An 18,613-nucleotide genomic window follows, 5' to 3' on the forward strand; every position below is an offset into this window, starting at 1 on the left:
CATTATTTCTGACCATTTTTATTCAGTTTGATGCTGAGGTTTCAGATGTTGGACAGTTATGTTCTATAGAAAGGCTTGTTATCTCTCAGGCCAGAAGTCTTATGTTGAAGCACTGCATAAATAGTGTGTAGTTTGTCAATGTCTTGACAAATATCACATTGTTGCTGATTTCTTACTGCCTCAACCATAAATACATTGTTGATAATGTGCATTTATCAAGTTTTTGGACAGAGCAAACAGGATTGCTGCTTTTATGAATATGGTTATGCCTAGAGTTTCAGTTCTCACAATGTTTCCAGTTGTATAATTGTTTTATGTTTTAAAACTTTACTGCTTCTTCTTGTGTACCACTTCTTTCACAACATTTCTAGGAAACGCTCAGAGCCATGCGAACAATTGATGACCGGATAGTTCATGAACTGAACACCACAATACCAACCGTGTCCTTCGCAGGGAAAGTTGACGCCACCCAAACGTGTAAACAGCTCTACGAGTCGGTAAGTTTTGATGTTCTCAATGATATTCCATGAGGTATTTTCTGCTTTGTGCGTATGTTTTATCCGTGCAAGTTCCAGGGGTGGTCAGTCTTGGTCCCAGTGAATCAGTCTCCCACAACCCTTGAAGCAGTAAATATGCCTTATAGGTAAATGATCATCACTCTAAATATGAAGTGGTTAAATATACACAGGGTGCACCTGGTCACTCTCAGACTTTGGGTCTGTTACATATCAAATTCCAGAGCGATTCTGTTGGGAAGACTTATTTACAAAACAAAAAGATTTAGAAAACCAACATTTTGATAAGGGGTTAATGACTCTTCCCCCTTAAACAGCTCATGTAGGGACTTACAACAACACACCACTCAGCCAAAAACAAAACTATATTTAAGAATTCTAAGACAACAACATTATATATAAGGGTGTTCCACGAGGTGAGATTGACGTAGAGTTTGTGAAAGTGAGGTCACAACAAAAGACCAATGTACAACATCTAACACATCATTAAGAGCCTGTGAACAGTTATAAAAGTTTGTCAAATCGGGCAAGTTGTCAACTCCTTGCTTAGCCCTGTAACTGTAAACCTCCATCAGGATCATAACTTAATTCATTTTTGATGTTTTGACTCATGTATGCTTTGGATTTGGGTCTTCAGCAGGGCAACAAGAAAGGTATACAGCCTTGAAAGCTACTTAATGGTGACTGGTATCTGGGTCACTAGACCTCAAAGATACACTGTGCGCAAGCTTATGATTAGTGGCGCTGCAGCTCCATTAATCGTAACCTTGAGTGCAGTTAACAGATATTTTCCATGGCCCCTCTCACCCTGCAAGTAAGGTTACTTCTAAAATGTGACTTTCTAAGGTGAGAATCGATGGGAAAGAACCCGAGGTTTAATGTAGATGCAATTGGGAAAAACAAGAATTGGCACAGCCAGTACGTTTCGGCTATATAAAATCTTTTAGCTTTGTCAGTGTTTTTTTTTTTTTTTTTTCATCTTGCACAGCAGTTGAGCCTCTGTGCAATATGTTTTAAAGTAATAAAATAGGCTTTTCAGTACCTAACCATTGCTTGTGCCAGCAAATTAATAAAGTTCAACAGAACATTACAATACACAATAACCATGTCCCTGTTAAAAATCTAAATAGTCTATAACATAGGTTAACTAAATCGAGTACCTATAAAAAAAAAAGCTAATACCATCTGTTATTAAATAAAAATTCCCAACTTTACCAACGTTGGTTTAACAATAAAGTCTTATAATTATACAGAGCTTGACAAAAATATACAGTATAACTTTAAGTGAATTTATAGCTTTAGCCTCTTAGTCCTATATTTATACTCTTCTAATTACCCTCACCAAGATAGAATTTGAGTTCCATCGGATCAGCTGAAATGCACCAGTACAACATCTCCCAGAATGCACTAGGATGTTAAAAATCTCAAATTAGAGCACAGCGTCCTTAGTGACAGACTCATATGGTTACCTTAGCTTACAAGCAATGGGGGTACTCCGATATAACACTTCTCCGGCAGTATTGTCACTGGGAGGCCTTTCTCAGCTTCATTTTTTGCCACCCTGTTTATGTAGGATATTTTTAACAATATTAAACTGCATAATCATTAAAACGGTGGCAGATGTCAGAGTCCAACAACGACTGCAGAGAATATTGCAGGGTCTCAGGAAGCCATTACCTTTTAAAAAACTAAGCAAATCCAATAAGTCTGCATTGCCAAAGCTAAACAGAAGACCGCTTGTCTTTGTCAATGCTTGTTTTAAGTTACCAACACCTACTTTAATGAGAAACACAATTTCTAAAGTGCAGTGCACTTTTTCAAAGGACAGGCTTCTATTTTCAGTTAGCATGAAGTCTCTCAGAAGAGCATTGCTCAGGCGTGGTGATGTTCTCTGCCATTTCTATTTGTTTGAAATTGGAGCAGGTGTTTGCAGTTGCATTCCAAAAAACTTCCTTTTATTCATCAAAGGGTTGTTACAACGTTTTATAACAAATAATATATAGTAGGAGTTGTAATATGCTTTATAAACCCTATTTTTTTTGTGAAAATTCTGTAGTACTCAACATGAGTGTTCACCATTACGTAGGATCAGTTCACTAATTTGAAACATAAGAAAATTATTTGAAAATTAACAAATGGTGTCTCACAGGGCTTATTATAATTAACATAGTCAAATGCTGGTTTTTAGTTTCAGCACTGTTCCCAATTCCAGTATTAAATAGACAATTTCCTGGTCAATACTATTTCTGTTTTTGCCATCAGGCCTGGTTTTAGGTATTTACACCTCTGTTGTTAGTCTATACTTTGCATATCCAGTACCCATTTTGTAAAGGTTAGGAATAAGCTATCTGGCTGCCAATGTTTAGAGGAGAAAATAAATGATCCTGCCACCTCCAACATGATGTACTGTGAGAGGGCACACCCAAAAGTGTCATTTTAGTTGTAAATTCATTTTTCTTTTCCACCTCTTACCCTAATAACTCTACTGTCCCATCCCAGAGGTAGGCTGACATGGGTCATTCTGCCATCGTGTGTTCCCATGTACCAGTGGCAAGAAGGCGTATTTTACCATAAGGGCTATCTTCTGGAAACAATTAGTGATTTTTACCTGAATAGAGAATCAGCAAAGTGTTATGAATTATTCTGATTAGCACACAGTAGTACCCCTCGTAACAAGGAATGTATCACTGTGTACAGCTTAAAGTGATAAAACCTGGTAAGTAATATCACATATTCACCCAGGTGTCACCAATATTCATAAAATGAAAAGGCATTTATTTGTCAGTTGATTGCAAGCTCTACTCGGTCAAGTTTGAATTTTGGTTGTGAGCTCTACTCAATCAAGTTAAATTTTAACTTGCATAAATTACATAAAATAGGCTGGAGAACTTTATTCATGAGTCCAACCAAAAATAAACTTCTTGCAAAGAATCACAGTAGATCCAGTACATATTCAAATTTCATGACTAGTCAAGCAACACTGTTAAGGAAGTCATCATTCTTATACAAGCAGCACATGGACATCCGCTTCCTAGACAAACATTGTATGGACAGCCACAGCCAACATGTGTTTGGCTTACACACCGCTTCTTCAGGGCTGGAAAATACCAGATTAACAGCTTGAGTTACAGAATACATTCCTTGATTTTTACAGCACCTAATTGAACAGATAAGTATTGTATTTGAAAATTGAAATGAAGAGGAAAAAATATCAGTTCACAGTATGCCCTCAAAAAAACCTTTTTCAAGCAATATATATTGATGTATCATTTCTAAACATTGAAGTTGGTATACAGACTGAAACAAAAAAAGTTTTGAAGAGGAAAAGGAGTAAAAACATGAATTTGCAGTAAGATAAAACCTAATAACATTTCCAGCTTACCAAAGAAATATATGTCTATCTACCCTTTGTGAATTTTATAAACATCTGAAGCAGAAAATCCTGAGTATAGGTTATTTTTTTAGTAGCGGAGACTATCTTCATTGGAACTACAATAGAAATCCTACCTGACCAGAGAACAGAAAAAAATATATATAAAGATATAGATAGATAGATAGATAGATATAATCTCTCTCCCCGGGACCCTACAACCTCCTTACCTATTTGTTAAGACTCCTCGACATTATAAAACTCCAAAATCTCACAAAAAAAACACTCACATATATGTATATCTTGCCATTCAAATCAAAGTACATGATAAAACCCACAGATATACAGACGTGATTTCTAAAATACAAATAAGAGCAGTAAAATTAATTAGCCTCCCAGTCAAAGGGCTACAGCAACCAGAAAGTAAAGCTCAATTACTAGCTGTACGTTTACCTGATTGATTGTTCGCCGCGTGTCAAAAGAAGCAAACCTAATCAGAAAAATCCCACCCATTTTAAACTCTTGCGTAAAGGGTTGGCATCTGACATCACTTCCCAACAATTACCCTAACCTATTTTTTAACTGACCAATTAGCACTGATTCTTCCGTTGAGTTTCAGTATTCTAAATCAACCCTTTACCAAACGTCCGTAACCTAATGGTATACTACAGTGGTTCTCATTCAATCATTTTGTTTTTTTATATATGTTTTTATTGTTTCTTCAACAGTAAAGAGGAGAAAAAGAAGGAAGGAAAAAAAAAAAAAAAGGATTACAGTTGCACTCCAGGATAATACAAATGATTTTTCTCCCTCTTCTTCCCTCCCCTCACACATATTCCAAAACAGATTCCTCACTTATTAATGTCCATTTAGCAATGTAGATACTATTATGCATTTAAGTAAAGAATCCTGGAGAACGTATTGTACCTAGGGAGTGCAATAACATAATAACATAAAGAATAATGAACAAAAGGCTGAAAAACGAGAGAAAGAAGAGAGAGATGGGGCCGTGATCATGGCGGGCGTGCGCGGGGGTGGGGGCCGGAAGGGGAGGGGAGGTGGGCGATGCCGGCACCCCCGCTAACAATGCCCCCAATGGAGACTGGATCATTCCGGTATATGCTCGCATTAAGGCCACGAGCCAGGACGGTCATGGGGGCCCGGTACTCGCACATGCACGGCGGTGGGGCAAAGGCGGGACAGTCGCCCAGGCAGGGAGAGGCCACGACAGTAGATCCGTCTGGGGTGTTCAGTGTGCCTATGTGCATTCCCTCTTTTAATTTAGTAAATTACCAGAAAGCTTCTATCACTAATTATGTTCTGTATGTCGACTCTTACCAGTTGCGATTGTTTCAATTATTAATTACTGGCTTACAACTTCTTTGTGTATACTGGGATAGCCAATTGGGACAATATTACAATTACAACCTGTAAATGCTATTTGTTACCTATCCCTGCTATTTATTCAGGGAGGTCGGTTATCATCTTTGCTTTCCATGACTGTCACGAAGGAGCTATTCTCATTCAATCATCTATTCTAATTTAATTTCAAATTGAACTACAAATAAATTCAAGTGCTCAAAACAATAAGCACATCTCACCTATCCTAATGTAGTTTTGAACTGTGGTCCACTCCCTTTCAGGATATCCCTCTTGTAGTCTCCCTCCATCAACACGCATAAACTACACTGATGCCAAAACTATTCGTGTGTATCTGAGACTCCTATACTCACACAGCATTAATAATATAAAAAACATCAGCCAACACTTCCTAACGGTTACTCAAACTGATTTACCCCCACCACTTAGAACCAACTGTATCCTCTATTGAATCACCCATTATCAAACATGCATAACATTCAAAGTAAAATTAAATGCTATAAACGGTAAACACATGTTGCCTTGTAAACTGCATTCACAAACAATATCAAATCACCTAAAAAAAAAAAAAAAGTCCCTCGAAAATGCAAAACTTTTTTGCCTACCTTGATTAATCCCAACACAATCCATTGTACCACAAGGAGCCCATTCCTCAACAGCATAATAGGCTCACAAAATATGTAAAGAAAAGCACTCATAATTACTTTCACCCAATTTCAAATGCCAGACTACCCACAGATTATCTTGCAATTCAGTCTAATCAACACCACTTATTGAATCTTGATCGTTTTGATCTGCATTTAATCAGATAAATATTATATATTTTTCTAAACAGTGTGGATCATTTTTGTGGCATTATACTGTGTTATTGCATGATTTATTGCACAAATACTTTACACATTGCCGTCTGTTAAGCTTGACTGCTCAGTGCCAAGCTACCAGAGGGTGGGCACAGGATAATTTGGATTGTCTGCCAACACTTCACCCAGGAAGTGCTGGCAGGTAGCTTGGGCCAAGTCACAAAAAAAAGAAAAGGGACCAGGTTAGGGACACCCTGACCCTCTAGCTCTGGTGTTGGGGTCCCAGTGAGAGCCTGCCAGGGGCAAAACGCATTTTTGTTTTTAAAACAAAAAAAAATTGGAAAATACGCTGAGCCAGATTCCCAGATTTTTTTTTAAAGCACGGTCTCCTGCCCTTTTCTTTTCATTAGCCCCTGGGAGGGCCAGGTCCCGGGGGCATTGGGGCCTATAATTAAGGAGGGGGTGCATGGGGGGCCCCCTCATAGGGCTTCCGTTAGCCCTGGGGGGGCACTACCTCAGTGCTTAATTTGTAATTAAAAATGTGCTGGTGCCCAAAGCTTTCCTCTGAAACACGCTGCAGTTGAATGTGCGAGCACGGAATTCTGAGGCTGTGCGATCCAGAAGCCGTCTCGAGCCTCTTTTATTCATTTACAGCCACTCCCTGCTCCTTCAGCTCACTCTTGCACCTTTCTGCTGTCTCTGTGACGGTTTTTCGTTTTTCTCTACATCCATCTTTCTCATATTTGTCTTTTGCTCACAGTAAGTGCTTGAGGCAGAGAAATAAGTGCTGGCCCTCAAAAATAAGTGCCAGTGCCCAGCAACCGGAAACCAGCAACACAAATTAAGCGCTGAGCTACCTCCCTGGGGCGATCAGTAATCAGAATGAGGGGGCCTGCGCAGCTTCCTCCATGCCCTGGGGACCACCTCTGCCTCCCCAGGGCAAAGTTTTACTTTAAACTGGGGGAGGCCCTACGGCCTCCCCCTGAGCCATGGGGACCACTACCTCCCTGGGGCTAAATTGATTTGGAATGCGTGGGGCCGCGCAGACCCCCGCCACCTCCCTGGGGATCTATTCAAATGTAATGATGTGAAGTGTACTCCTACCCCCCTCCCTCCATACACAGCCTCAGGAACCACGTGGGGTTAGGGGGTTGGCTGCGGGTTCTGGCTGCAGGCAGTGGTGGTGGTGGTTGGATTAACGTATAGTAATGAAAAACATACAAACTGACTGACAAAACCAAAGGTTAAAGGAACATTATAGCTAGGTAATAGAATTTTTAAAAAACATAGAATATCACTTAAAAAAAAAAAAAGGGTTACAGGGACGTTATAGTTAGGCTCACATTTTAAACATACAAAATCATAGAAATTCACCTGTTATAGGTATCTCAAGTACCTATAACTTGTACCCTAATGTACCTCTAACTTGCAACATCGCCATGCACTGCTAATTACCCCTCAAATTACGGCACTCATGACATCCTTGATAATATCAATGTAATATTTGAAGTAAAAAAAAAATATGAAAAAACTGTGCATGGCGGGGGTGCGAGTTGTAGTTCCCTGTTGGCACGACTTACAGCTACTTGAGTTAACTATAACTATAACAGGTGAATGTCTGTGGTTTTGTACATTTACAATGTGAGCCTAACTACAACGTCCCTGTAACCACTGTTTTTCTTTTTAAGTGATTACATACACATTTGTTACGGTTTAAGCACCCACTGGGTTTACCGCCTATTCAAGTGAAGGGCTTCTTTTGTGAAAGTTTGAATGTAGCACTTAGACTCAGTACCTTTTTATGTGTGTCTGATTTCTTTAATGTCATTAATGAACATTTCATAATATACTTCGCCAGATCCTGATCCAATGTTAAAATAGTCTAATGCTTCTTTAAAACATTAGACATTTTTAATTTTCAGCACAAAAGTTTGTTACAAATCTCACCCTATTAACATGTTGAGGGTAATCCTTGTGTTTCACTGTAACCTGTAAAAATACTGCTGGATCAATATTATGAGCCTTAGTGACCCCCATATCTAAGACTTTTCTGGTACCCAAGCTCAATAAATCTAGTCTCCACGTCCTGTACATGATATTCATTCTCATCACTACAGTTATGTTTTTATCTCCCCATAGGGGATATTGGTTTTCTGTTTATGTGGATCCCCTGATTGAAAATGTACAATACCATTGTTGGAAGTAAGTTTCCTATACCATCTGTTATTTAGTGTCTGATCCTTCACATAAAGTTCCAAGTCCAAACAGTCAGGTGTCTTTGTTTATGTTCTAATGATAGTTGAACATTTCAAGTACTGGGATTTAAATATTCAAGATAGTGTTGTAACTTCTTTTCAGTACCATTCCACATTATTAAATATATATACACACACCATGACACAATATGAGTGTAACCGTCATGTAGTTTCTCATTCCAAGCATGCTCCCTCTCTTACCAACCCATATAAAGGTTGGCATAAGAGGTAACAAGCCTGGCTGCCAATCTGTTTCTCGTTTTTGATGGTATAACTTACCCAGATACAGGCAATATGTGTTATGTAACATGAAATTTGTAATTTGTAGCAGCATCTGTACATGTCCCTAAAACTGGCTGATTTGAATAAGTACTTCAAAGCATTGATTCCATCCTCATGACTTATAATAGTGTAGAGTTGTTTCACATCCACGGGCACCAAATAGTATGTATCTTCCCATGGGATCCCAGAGAGTTTCCTAAGCAGGTCTTTGATGTCTTTGATATGAAGACTAAATGGAAATGTTCCTAGCTATCGTAAAGGAATGTTTCAGTTCTATAAAGGACTCGGAGACGAGGATTAGGCTTTAGTTTCTTTGTTTATTTTCCACAGCACCCAAGTAAATAGTATAATAATCATAAAACTTAATTTCCCAGAAACACTAGGGAAAACCATGAAGGTGAGAATTCATCCAATAAGCACACAGGACTGTCCATATCCATACTATTCCCCTCTCGCTCCCCCTTTTTCTTCCTGCGACAGAAGCCAGACTGGGAAGATTTATTCCTGTTTAGAAGTATCCAAACCTGCAAGAAACAACAGGTAAGAATGTAAACCACAGGTACAATAAGGTTGAAGCATAGCACCAAGAATCCCATACAATGCAGCAGAAAAGAACGTTGCAACTGAAATGTCAAAATATACATTGATCTATCCAATCATGTACATTACTTGAACATAAATGGATTACTTGCATCTCTTAAAGCGGAGCCACCATGTCAGGGTGGGCAATGATAGCTAGGAAACTTTTCATTCTGTGTCAAGACCTTGAGGCGAGGATTAGGCTAGTTTGAGGTTTATCTTCCAACAGAGCTGCAATGGAGGATACTCGCTTGAAAAAGAACCTCCTAAAGGTTGGATCTGAAGACCAGTCTGCTGCATTCAAGATATCCTCTAAGCGAGCTCAAGGGCAAAGGCTTCAGAAGCCATAGAGCCTCCGTTAGAATGTGCTCCAAATAATTTTGTATCAATGCCTGCTTCCTGCATGACCAATTGGACCCACTGTGTGAGGGTGGGGTAAGAAACTGCCTTGAATGGTTTTTGGTGGGCGAAGAGCAATTGACAATTGTCAATTGTTCTTCCCCATGGGGACGAAACTCCTTAGCCAAAGCTTCATATGCTTTGAAGCAACGTACTACGCACAGTTTTAGGGAATCAGGAAAAAACGGTTAGGAGATTTTTGTCCGTTTGGAAACATGAAAGGTGACCCCATCCTGGGTAAACGTCCTGCCTGTAATGTCCAAGGTCCAGACATCCGAGACTTTACTGCACAAAACCAAACATAAAAGAGTGGCCAGCTTGGCTGACACCTGTTTACGCAAAAGGTACTTGTTGCTAGGCCAGGATGGGAAAAGATTCAAGCCTTTATTGACATCCCAAATGACAGAGTGGCGGAGTTTTGGTGGAAGGGATAGATGGATGCCCCTGAGCAATGTCCACACTAGCAGATGCTAGCCTATCAGAAGCCCTGCCACCGAGGCGTGTCCTGCCAAAATTGCTGATCGAAAGATATTAACCGACCTGTAAGCCATCCCCTCTGAGGCCAAAGAGGCTGGAAATTCAAGAACTGGAAACCAAATTTGCAACTTCCACGTCGGGGACACCAACACCAAGTGCGCTCTATGCCTGTGCCGCCAAACTAATGATCATGGCAAAATGGGGGGGGGAGGCGTAACTGCTCTCCTTCGATCAGTCCTGGAGGAATGTGTCTGTTGCCACCGCCTCGGGATCCGACCTCCAACTGAAGAATCGTGGGAGTTGGTGGTCGAGGTGGGACGCAAAGACATTGATCGTGAACGGGCCCCACCATCCTGAAAGAGCTTCGAACAGGGATTGGAGTAACTTCCACTGGCTCGTTTCTCATAGATGATGAGATTGCCAATCCGCCACTTGGTTGGCGAACCCTCGGAGGTGTTCTGCCATGACTGAAACCTGGTGTGAGAGGCAGTATTCCTAGAACTCCTTGGCCAGGTATGAGAAGGCTTTTGACTGCGAACCTCCCAGGTGGTTGTTGTAGTGGACTGCCACCTCATTGTCCATCTTTAGAAGCACACAACATTGCACCTGTTTCCTAGTCCAGCATTTCACTGCAAAAGAACCTGTCATCAATTCCATACAATTGGTATGAAGGGCCTGCCCGTCAGAGGACCTTCCGCTGCCTGTGGTAAACTCCCTGCAGTGTTCTCCCAAGCCAGTATTGCTGGAATCGGTCTCGATCACAAGATCCGGTTGAGAGCCGAAAATGTCTCATCTGTTCCAGGCCTCCATGTGCGTGAGCCACCATTTCATTTTGTCCTTGGCCTCCTGTGAAAGGGAGATGAACTGAGAGTATGTGACACTGCAGTGCAGATTTGAGACCTTCAGACTTTGGAGGGCATGGAAGTGGCAAGGGTATGGGAACATGGCTTGGATAGAAGAGGAAAAGAGGCTGACCACTCTGGCAATCTGGCACAGGTAGGTTGTTGATTTGAAAGGGTCCTGCAAATTTTGTGGCAAAACTTGGCCAACTTCCTTGATGGCAGACTCAGTGTGGCTTCCCAGAGTTGATCACCAACCAGAGGAATGTGAGAGTCTGTGAAGGGAAGAAGGCCGATTTGTTTGCTGTTTATGATGAACCCTAAGGACTGGAAGAGATCCACTGTCCTCTTCTGGTGGGTGGATAACGCCCATCGGCATTGATCCAGAAGGAGCATGTTGTTCCAGATCACGAGAATCCCGGACGCCTAAAGGCGTTCGATCACTGGCTTCAGGACTCTGGTGAAACACCAAATGGCCAAGGATAGACCAAAGGGAAGAGAGGCAAATTCGATGGTCTGGCCTTGCCACTGGAACTGTAAGAACTGCTGATGGGATGATTGAATTTGAACTGTGCGTTACCGTGCTTGTTATCCAATCTTACCATCCAATCCTTGGGCCTCAAAAGATCGCGGCGGAGATGGATGCCCTCCATCTTGAAATGGTGGAAGACCCTCCATTCTTTGAATTCCCGTAGATTGATCACCGGGCGTTGACCCCCATCTTTTTTTTTTCCCCCACCAGGAACAGGTTGCTCTGAAAGCCTAACAGGAGGATGGCCCCTTTGGAAAGGAGTTCCTGGGGCTTCACCTGGATGAGGGCTGCCTCCTGTGCCAAGAAGTGGAGAGGGTAAGAGGGAGCAGGATTGTGATATTCTTCCAGTGGTCGTTAAAAAGTGCCAAACGTCCCCCCAAAATGCTCATGTGAGCGAAGATGTGAACTCACTGTCGGAGTTGGTGGAGGGGCTTCCCCCTCTGGTTGTTGCGAGCGCCTCTCCACCGTTGGTAGCCTCAGGTTCGGGTAGAGGTTCCCGAAGTGGGAGGACTCCTGCCATTGGCCTCTTTGGGAGGGCTGGCCTCTAGATGGGGTGTATGCCTGGGCATGACCGGTCACACGCTCCCTGCCACGGCGAGCCCGGTGAAAACGTAGGGTTGAAAATGAGGGTGCTTAAGATCCTCAGGGTCCAGCAAATCTGATTGCAGCCTTCGGGGGCCTCCGAAGCAGAACCCATAATCTCAAGGGAAGTTTGTGCCAGCGCCAAGACCTCTCATGGTCTGAATCGCCATTGGAGCCAGAACTGTCCGAGGCGGGGGGGTTGATTGTGGTTGAGAGGTAGGGCCCTTAGGATCTGGTATCTCACTCAGTGTTTCAGACTGGGGTTAGGGGGGGGGGTGTCTCATGGTCCAGACATGCTTCTTTAAGCCTGGCAAATGCAACCAGTTCTACACCAGAGGTCTGAGGGTGCTTGTGCGAATTCTCAGGGGGGAGGTGGGCAGTGAGCGGCCCTGGAGGTAAAAGGCCTGTGGGACCAGGTAGGACTTACCTCTCTGGGAGAGGTGCAAAGCACTGCTGTGCATACTCTAATAAAAGTTTTGTTTCCAAGGGAGCCACTGCTGCCAGTCCGCCTTTAGGATTGACGCATTCGTGACCCTTGACCCTAGGGTAGGTCGCTCCCCCTGCCGCTGCAGCCCCTCCAGGTTCCTGAGTTCCTGCGTTCCTGAGACCCACCTAACAGTAAGTACCCCCCCCCCAGCCCCTCGCTCTGTCCCGTGCTACTCACCCTCTCTCCTGCTCCGCGCTACTCACCCTCTCTCCTGCTTCTTTTCTTCTTTTCTTCTTCTCTGTTCTTCTGTTCTTCCTCCTCACTCCGCGTCTGTAATCTTCTTCTGTACTCTTCTTTCCCCCGTCTTCACTCTTCTTCTCTTCTTCCTCATCTTCTTCTGTGGTCTTCTGCCCTCTGTTCTCCGTTTTCTGGATCTTCTTCTGTGTTCTTCTGTGTTCTTCTGTGTTCTTCTGTGTTCTTCTGTGTTCTTCTGTGTTCCGCTGCGTTCTTCTGTGTTCTTCCGGTCTTCCATTCTTCTCTCCTTCCGGTCTTCTGATCTTCCTTTCTTCTCTCCTTCCGGTCTTCTGTTCTTCTGTTCTTCTGTTCTTCTGTTCTTCTGTTCTTCTGTTCTTCTGTTCTTCTGTTCTTCTGTTCTTCTGTTCTTCTGTTCTTCTGTTCTTCTGTTCTTCTGTTCTTCTGTTCTTCTGTTCTTCTGTTCTTCTTGTCTTCTGCCTTTGGCTCTTCTGCCTCCTCCGTCCTCTTCTCCCCGCGCCTGCCCTCCTGCTCCTGCCTCATCCCCCTCCCCCACTCGCATCCCCCTCTCTATCTCCCCTATCTAACCCGTTCACTATCTACCTCCCTCACTCCTCCTATCTACCTATCTCTCTATCTCTCTATCCCAACTATCTAACTCCCTCACTCTCCACCTCCTCCTATCTTCCTATCTCTCTATCTATTTCCCTATCTATCGATTTCCCTATCTATCTATTTTCTCTATCTATTTCTCTATCTCTCCCCCCTCCCTCACCCCCTCTATTACCTATCTTCCTATCCTCTCACTCTACCTCTCACCCACCTCTACAACCCCCCCTCCCCTATCTTCTCAACCCTACTCCTATCTTTTTCCCCTATCTCCTAAACCTCCTAACACTCACCCCCCTCCGCCCTTAAACCCCTCTCCCCCAGCTCTTCTCACTCTACCTGTCCCCCCTCCCTCGCGCTTTCCCGCCTCGACCTCCTGCACGCCCCCGCCCCCCAGCTCCCATTCGCCCCCACCTGACCCCTCCCCCCCCCACCTCATATGGCGGCCGCTGCGCGACAGTGGCAGCGACCCTTGACCCTAGGGTAGGTCGCTCCCCCTGCCGCTGCAGCCCCTCCAGGTTCCTGAGTTCCTGCGTTCCTGAGACCCACCTAACAGTAAGTACCCCCCCTCCCAGCCCCTCGCTCTGCCCCGCGCTACTCACCCTCTCTCCTGCTCCTTTTCTTCTTTTCTTCTTCTCTGTTCTTCTGTTCTTCCTCCTCACTCCGCGTCTGTAATCTTCTTCTGTACTCTTCTTTCCCCCGTCTTCACTCTTCTTCTCTTCTTCCTCATCTTCTTCTGTGGTCTTCTGCCCTCTGTTCTCCGTTTTCTGGATCTTCTTCTGTGTTCTTCTGTGTTCCGCTGCGTTCTTCTGTGTTCTTCTCTGTTCTTCCGGTCTTCCATTCTTCTGGTCTTCCGGTCTTCTGGTCTTCTGGTCTTCTGGTCTTCTGGTCTTCTGGTCTTCTGGTCTTCTGGTCTTCTGGTCTTCTGGTCTTCTGGTCTTCTGGTCTTCTGGTCTTCTGTTCTTCTTGTCTTCTGTTCTTCTTGTCTTCTTGTCTTCTGCCTTTGGCTCTTCTGCCTCCTCCGTCCTCTTCTCCCCGCGCCTGCCCTCCTGCTCCTGCCTCATCCCCCTCCCCCACTCGCATCCCCCTCTCTATCTCCCCTATCTAACCCGTTCACTATCTACCTCCCTCACTCCTCCTATCTACCTATCTCTCTATCTCTCTATCCCAACTATCTAACTCCCTCACTCTCCACCTCCTCCTATCTTCCTATCTCTCTATCTATTTCCATATCTATCGATTTCCCTATCTATCTATCTATTTTCTCTATCTATTTCTCTATCTCTCCCCCCTCCCTCACCCCCTCTATTACCTATCTTCCTATCCTCTCACTCTACCTCTCACCCTCACCCACCTCTACAACCCCCCTCCCCTATCTTCTCAACCCTACTCCTATCTTTTTCCCCTATCTCCTAAACCTCCTAACACTCACCCCCCTCCGCCCTTAAACCCCCCTCCCCCAGCTCTTCTCACTCTACCTGTCCCCCCTCCCTCGCGCTTTCCCGCCTCGACCTCCTGCACGCCCCGCCCCCCCAGCTCCCATTCGCCCCCACCTGACCCCTCCCCCCCCCTCCTACCTCATATGGCGGCCGCTGCGCGACAGTGGTAGCGACCCTTGACCCAAGGGTAGGTTGCTCCCCCTGCCGCTGCAGCCCCTCCAGGTTCCTGAGTTCCTGCGTTCCTGAGACCCACCTAACAGTAAGTACCCCCCCCTCCCAGCCCCTCGCTCTGCCCCGCGCTACTCACCCTCTCTCCTGCTCCTGCTTCTTTTCTTCTTTTCTTCTTCTCTGTTCTTCTGTTCTTCCTCCTCACTCCGCGTCTGTAATCTTCTTCTGTACTCTTCTTTCCCCCGTCTTCACTCTTCTTCTCTTCTTCCTCATCTTCTTCTGTGGTCTTCTGCCCTCTGTTCTCCGTTTTCTGGATCTTCTTCTGTGTTCTTCTGTGTTCTTCTGTGTTCTTCTGTGTTCTTCTGTGTTCTTCTCTGTTCTTCTCTGTTCTTCTGTGTTCTTCTGTGTTCTTCTGTGTTCTTCTGTGTTCTTCTGTGTTCTTCTGTGTTCTTCTGTGTTCTTCTGTGTTCCGCTGCGTTCTTCTGTGTTCTTCCGGTCTTCCATTCTTCTCTCCTTCTGTTCTTCTGGTCTTCTGGTCTTCTGGTCTTCTGTTCTTCTGTTCTTCTGTTCTTCTGTTCTTCTGTTCTTCTGTTCTTCTGGTCTTCTGGTCTTCTGGTCTTCTGGTCTTCTGGTCTTCTGGTCTTCTGGTCTTCTGGTCTTCTGGTCTTCTGGTCTTCTGGTCTTCTGTTCTTCTGGTCTTCTGTTCTTCTGCCTTTGGCTCTTCTTCCTCCTCCGTCCTCTTCTCCCCGCGCCTGCCCTCCTGCTCCTGCCTCATCCCCCTCCCCCACTCGCATCCCCCTCTCTATCTCCCCTATCTAACCCGTTCACTATCTACCTCCCTCACTCCTCCTATCTACCTATCTCTCTATCCCAACTATCTAACTCCCTCACTCTCCACCTCCTCCTATCTTCCTATCTCTCTATCTATTTCCCTATCTATCGATTTCCCTATCTATCGATTTCCCTATCTATCTATTTTCTCTATCTATTTCTCTATCTCTCCCCCCCTCCCTCACCCCCTCTATTACCTATCTTCCTATCCTCTCACTCTACCTCTCACCCTCACCCACCTCTACAACCCCCCCTCCCCTATCTTCTCAACCCTACTCCTATCTTTTTCCCCTATCTCCTAAACCTCCTAACACTCACCCCCCTCCACCCTTAAACCCCCCTCCCCCAGCTCTTCTCACTCTACCTGTCCCCCCCCTCCCTCGCGCTTTCCTGCCTTGACCTCCTGCACGCCCCCGCCCCCCAGCTCCCATTCGCCCCCACCTGACCCCTCCCCCCCCCCCTCCTACCTCATATGGCGGACACGCAGCGGGCGCGCCGCTGGCGCTCCGGAGGCGCGCCAGAGGCAAGCCCGTCTGCGCCCGTCTGCGCCTGTCCCGCGCCCAGCGCCACGACCCCTGGTCCCCAGCTCTCCCAAGCCCCGCTGACCCGCTACGACCCCACCACCCTCCACGCCCTCAACCCAGGACGCTCCAAAACTTGCTTCCAAGCTCACCCCAAACGCACCCATGGACCCTTCGCCTGCAACTCTTGCAAACGCACCTTCCACTACGCAACAACCACAAGCCCACGCGCCATCAACCACCTCAAGTGCATCCTAGTCAACGCCCGCTCCGTCCACAAACACGCCGTTGAACTCTGGGACCTCCTGGACTCCATAGCACCGGACGTCGCCTTCATCACGGAGACCTGGATGAACGCCTCCTCGGTCCCCGACATCGCCACTGCCATCCCCGAAGGCTACAAGATCTCCAGAAAAGACCGCACCAACCAGGTAGGAGGAGGTATCGCCATCGTCTTCAAAGACTCCATCAGCGTCACCACCTCCACCGAAGACACCCCTCTCGCCGCTGAACACCTGCACTTTCAGATTCGCACCGATCCGAGGACCACCCTCAGAGGATCCCTCGTCTACCGTCCTCCCGGGCCACGCGCCCCCTTCAGCTACGCCATCGCCGACTTCATCTCCCCGCACGCCCTCGCCTCACCGGACTACATCCTCTTAGGCGACCTCAACTTCCATCTGGAACAAAACAACGACCCCAACACCACCACCCTGCTCGACAACCTCGCCAACCTCGGCCTCAAACAACTGGTGAACACCGCCACCCACATCGCCGGACACACGCTTGACCCCATCTTCTCCGCCAGCAAACACGTCTTCTTCAGCCACGCCTCCGCCCTACACTGGACCGACCACAGCTGCGTCCACTTCACATTCCGACGCGAGACCCGCCACCTCCGCACCCAACCCATCCCTCGTCGACAGTGGAACAAGATCCCCGAAGAGCAACTCTTCTCCGCACTCGCCGCCAACCAACCCACCCTCACCACCGACCCCAACGACGTAGCCCTAAACCTCACAAACTGGATCTCCAACTGCGCAGACATCCTTGCCCCCCTCAAACGCACGCATCGACAGACCAACACCAAAAAACCTCTCTGGTTCTCTGACACCCTCAAAGAATCAAAGAAAACTTGTCGCTCCCTTGAGAGAGCCTGGCGCAAGGACCGAACCGCCGACAACATGACCGCCCTCAAGAACGCTACCCGCGAACACCACCACCTGATCCGCGCCGCCAAAAGGAACTTTTTCACCGACAGACTGGACAAAAACAGACACAACAGCAGAGAACTCTTCAGCATCGTCAAGGAGTTCTCCAACCCCAGCGCCAACGCCGTCACGCCCTCACAGGATCTGTGCGAATCCCTTGCCACTTTCTTCCATCGCAAGATTAGCGACCTCCACGACAGCTTCGGACACCAGACCCAACCAAACACCACCGAACCGGCATCCACGGCCATCACCCTCATCAACTGGTCCTTCATCAACACAGAAGAAACCAAATCCATCATGAACTCTATCCACTCCGGCGCCCCTTCGGACCCCTGCCCGCACTTCATCTTTAACAAAGCCGACGACATCATCGCCCCGCACCTCCAGACCGTCATCAACTCCTCTTTTTCTTCTGCTACCTACCCCGAATGCTGGAAACACGCCGAAGTCAACGCTCTACTAAAGAAACCTACGGCTGACCCGAGCGACCTGAAAAACTTCCGCCCCATCTCTCCTCTGCCTTTCCCAGCCAAAGTAATAGAGAAGACCGTCAACAAACAGCTGACCACCTTCCTGGAAGACAACAACCTGCTCGACCCCTCACAAACCAGATTCCGAACAAACCACAGCACTGAAACCGCCCTCATCTCAGTCACTGACGACATCAGAACCCTGATGGACAACGGTGAAACAGTCGCCCTCATTCTGCTCGACCTCTCGGCTGCATTTGACACCGTCTGTCACCGCACCCTTATCACCCGCCTCCGCTCCACCGGAATCCAAGGCCAGGCCCTGGACTGGATCGCCTCCTTCCTCTCTAACCGCTCCCAAAGAGTTTACCTCCCTCCGTTTCGCTCTGAACCCACCGAGATCATCTGCGGCGTACCCCAAGGCTCATCACTCAGCCCGACACTCTTCAATGTCTACATGAGCCCCCTCGCCAACATCGTACGCAAGCATGACATCATCATCACCTCCTACGCCGACGACACCCAACTTATACTCTCCCTCACCAAGGACCCCGCCAGCGCCAAGACCAACCTACAAGAGGGTATGAAGGACGTCGCAGATTGGATGAGGCTCAGCCGCCTAAAGCTGAACTCAGAAAAAACGGAAGTCCTCATCCTCGGCAACACCCCGTC

General features: G+C 46.3%; 1 protein-coding gene across 2 annotated transcripts in view; it reads left to right on the plus strand.

The window, feature by feature from the left end:
* Nucleotides 1–18,613, plus strand: part of MIX23 (mitochondrial matrix import factor 23) — an 87,823-nt gene that overhangs the window by 32,739 nt on the left and 36,471 nt on the right. For both annotated transcript variants that reach the window (XM_069202721.1, XM_069202722.1), the window contains exon 2: nt 372–497. In XM_069202721.1, coding sequence (XP_069058822.1) covers nt 372–497 — 126 coding nt within the window. The remainder of the gene's footprint in view (nt 1–371; nt 498–18,613) is intronic.

This window comes from Pleurodeles waltl, chromosome 8 (genome assembly GCF_031143425.1).
Source record: "Pleurodeles waltl isolate 20211129_DDA chromosome 8, aPleWal1.hap1.20221129, whole genome shotgun sequence".
Lineage (NCBI taxonomy): Eukaryota > Metazoa > Chordata > Amphibia > Caudata > Salamandridae > Pleurodeles > Pleurodeles waltl.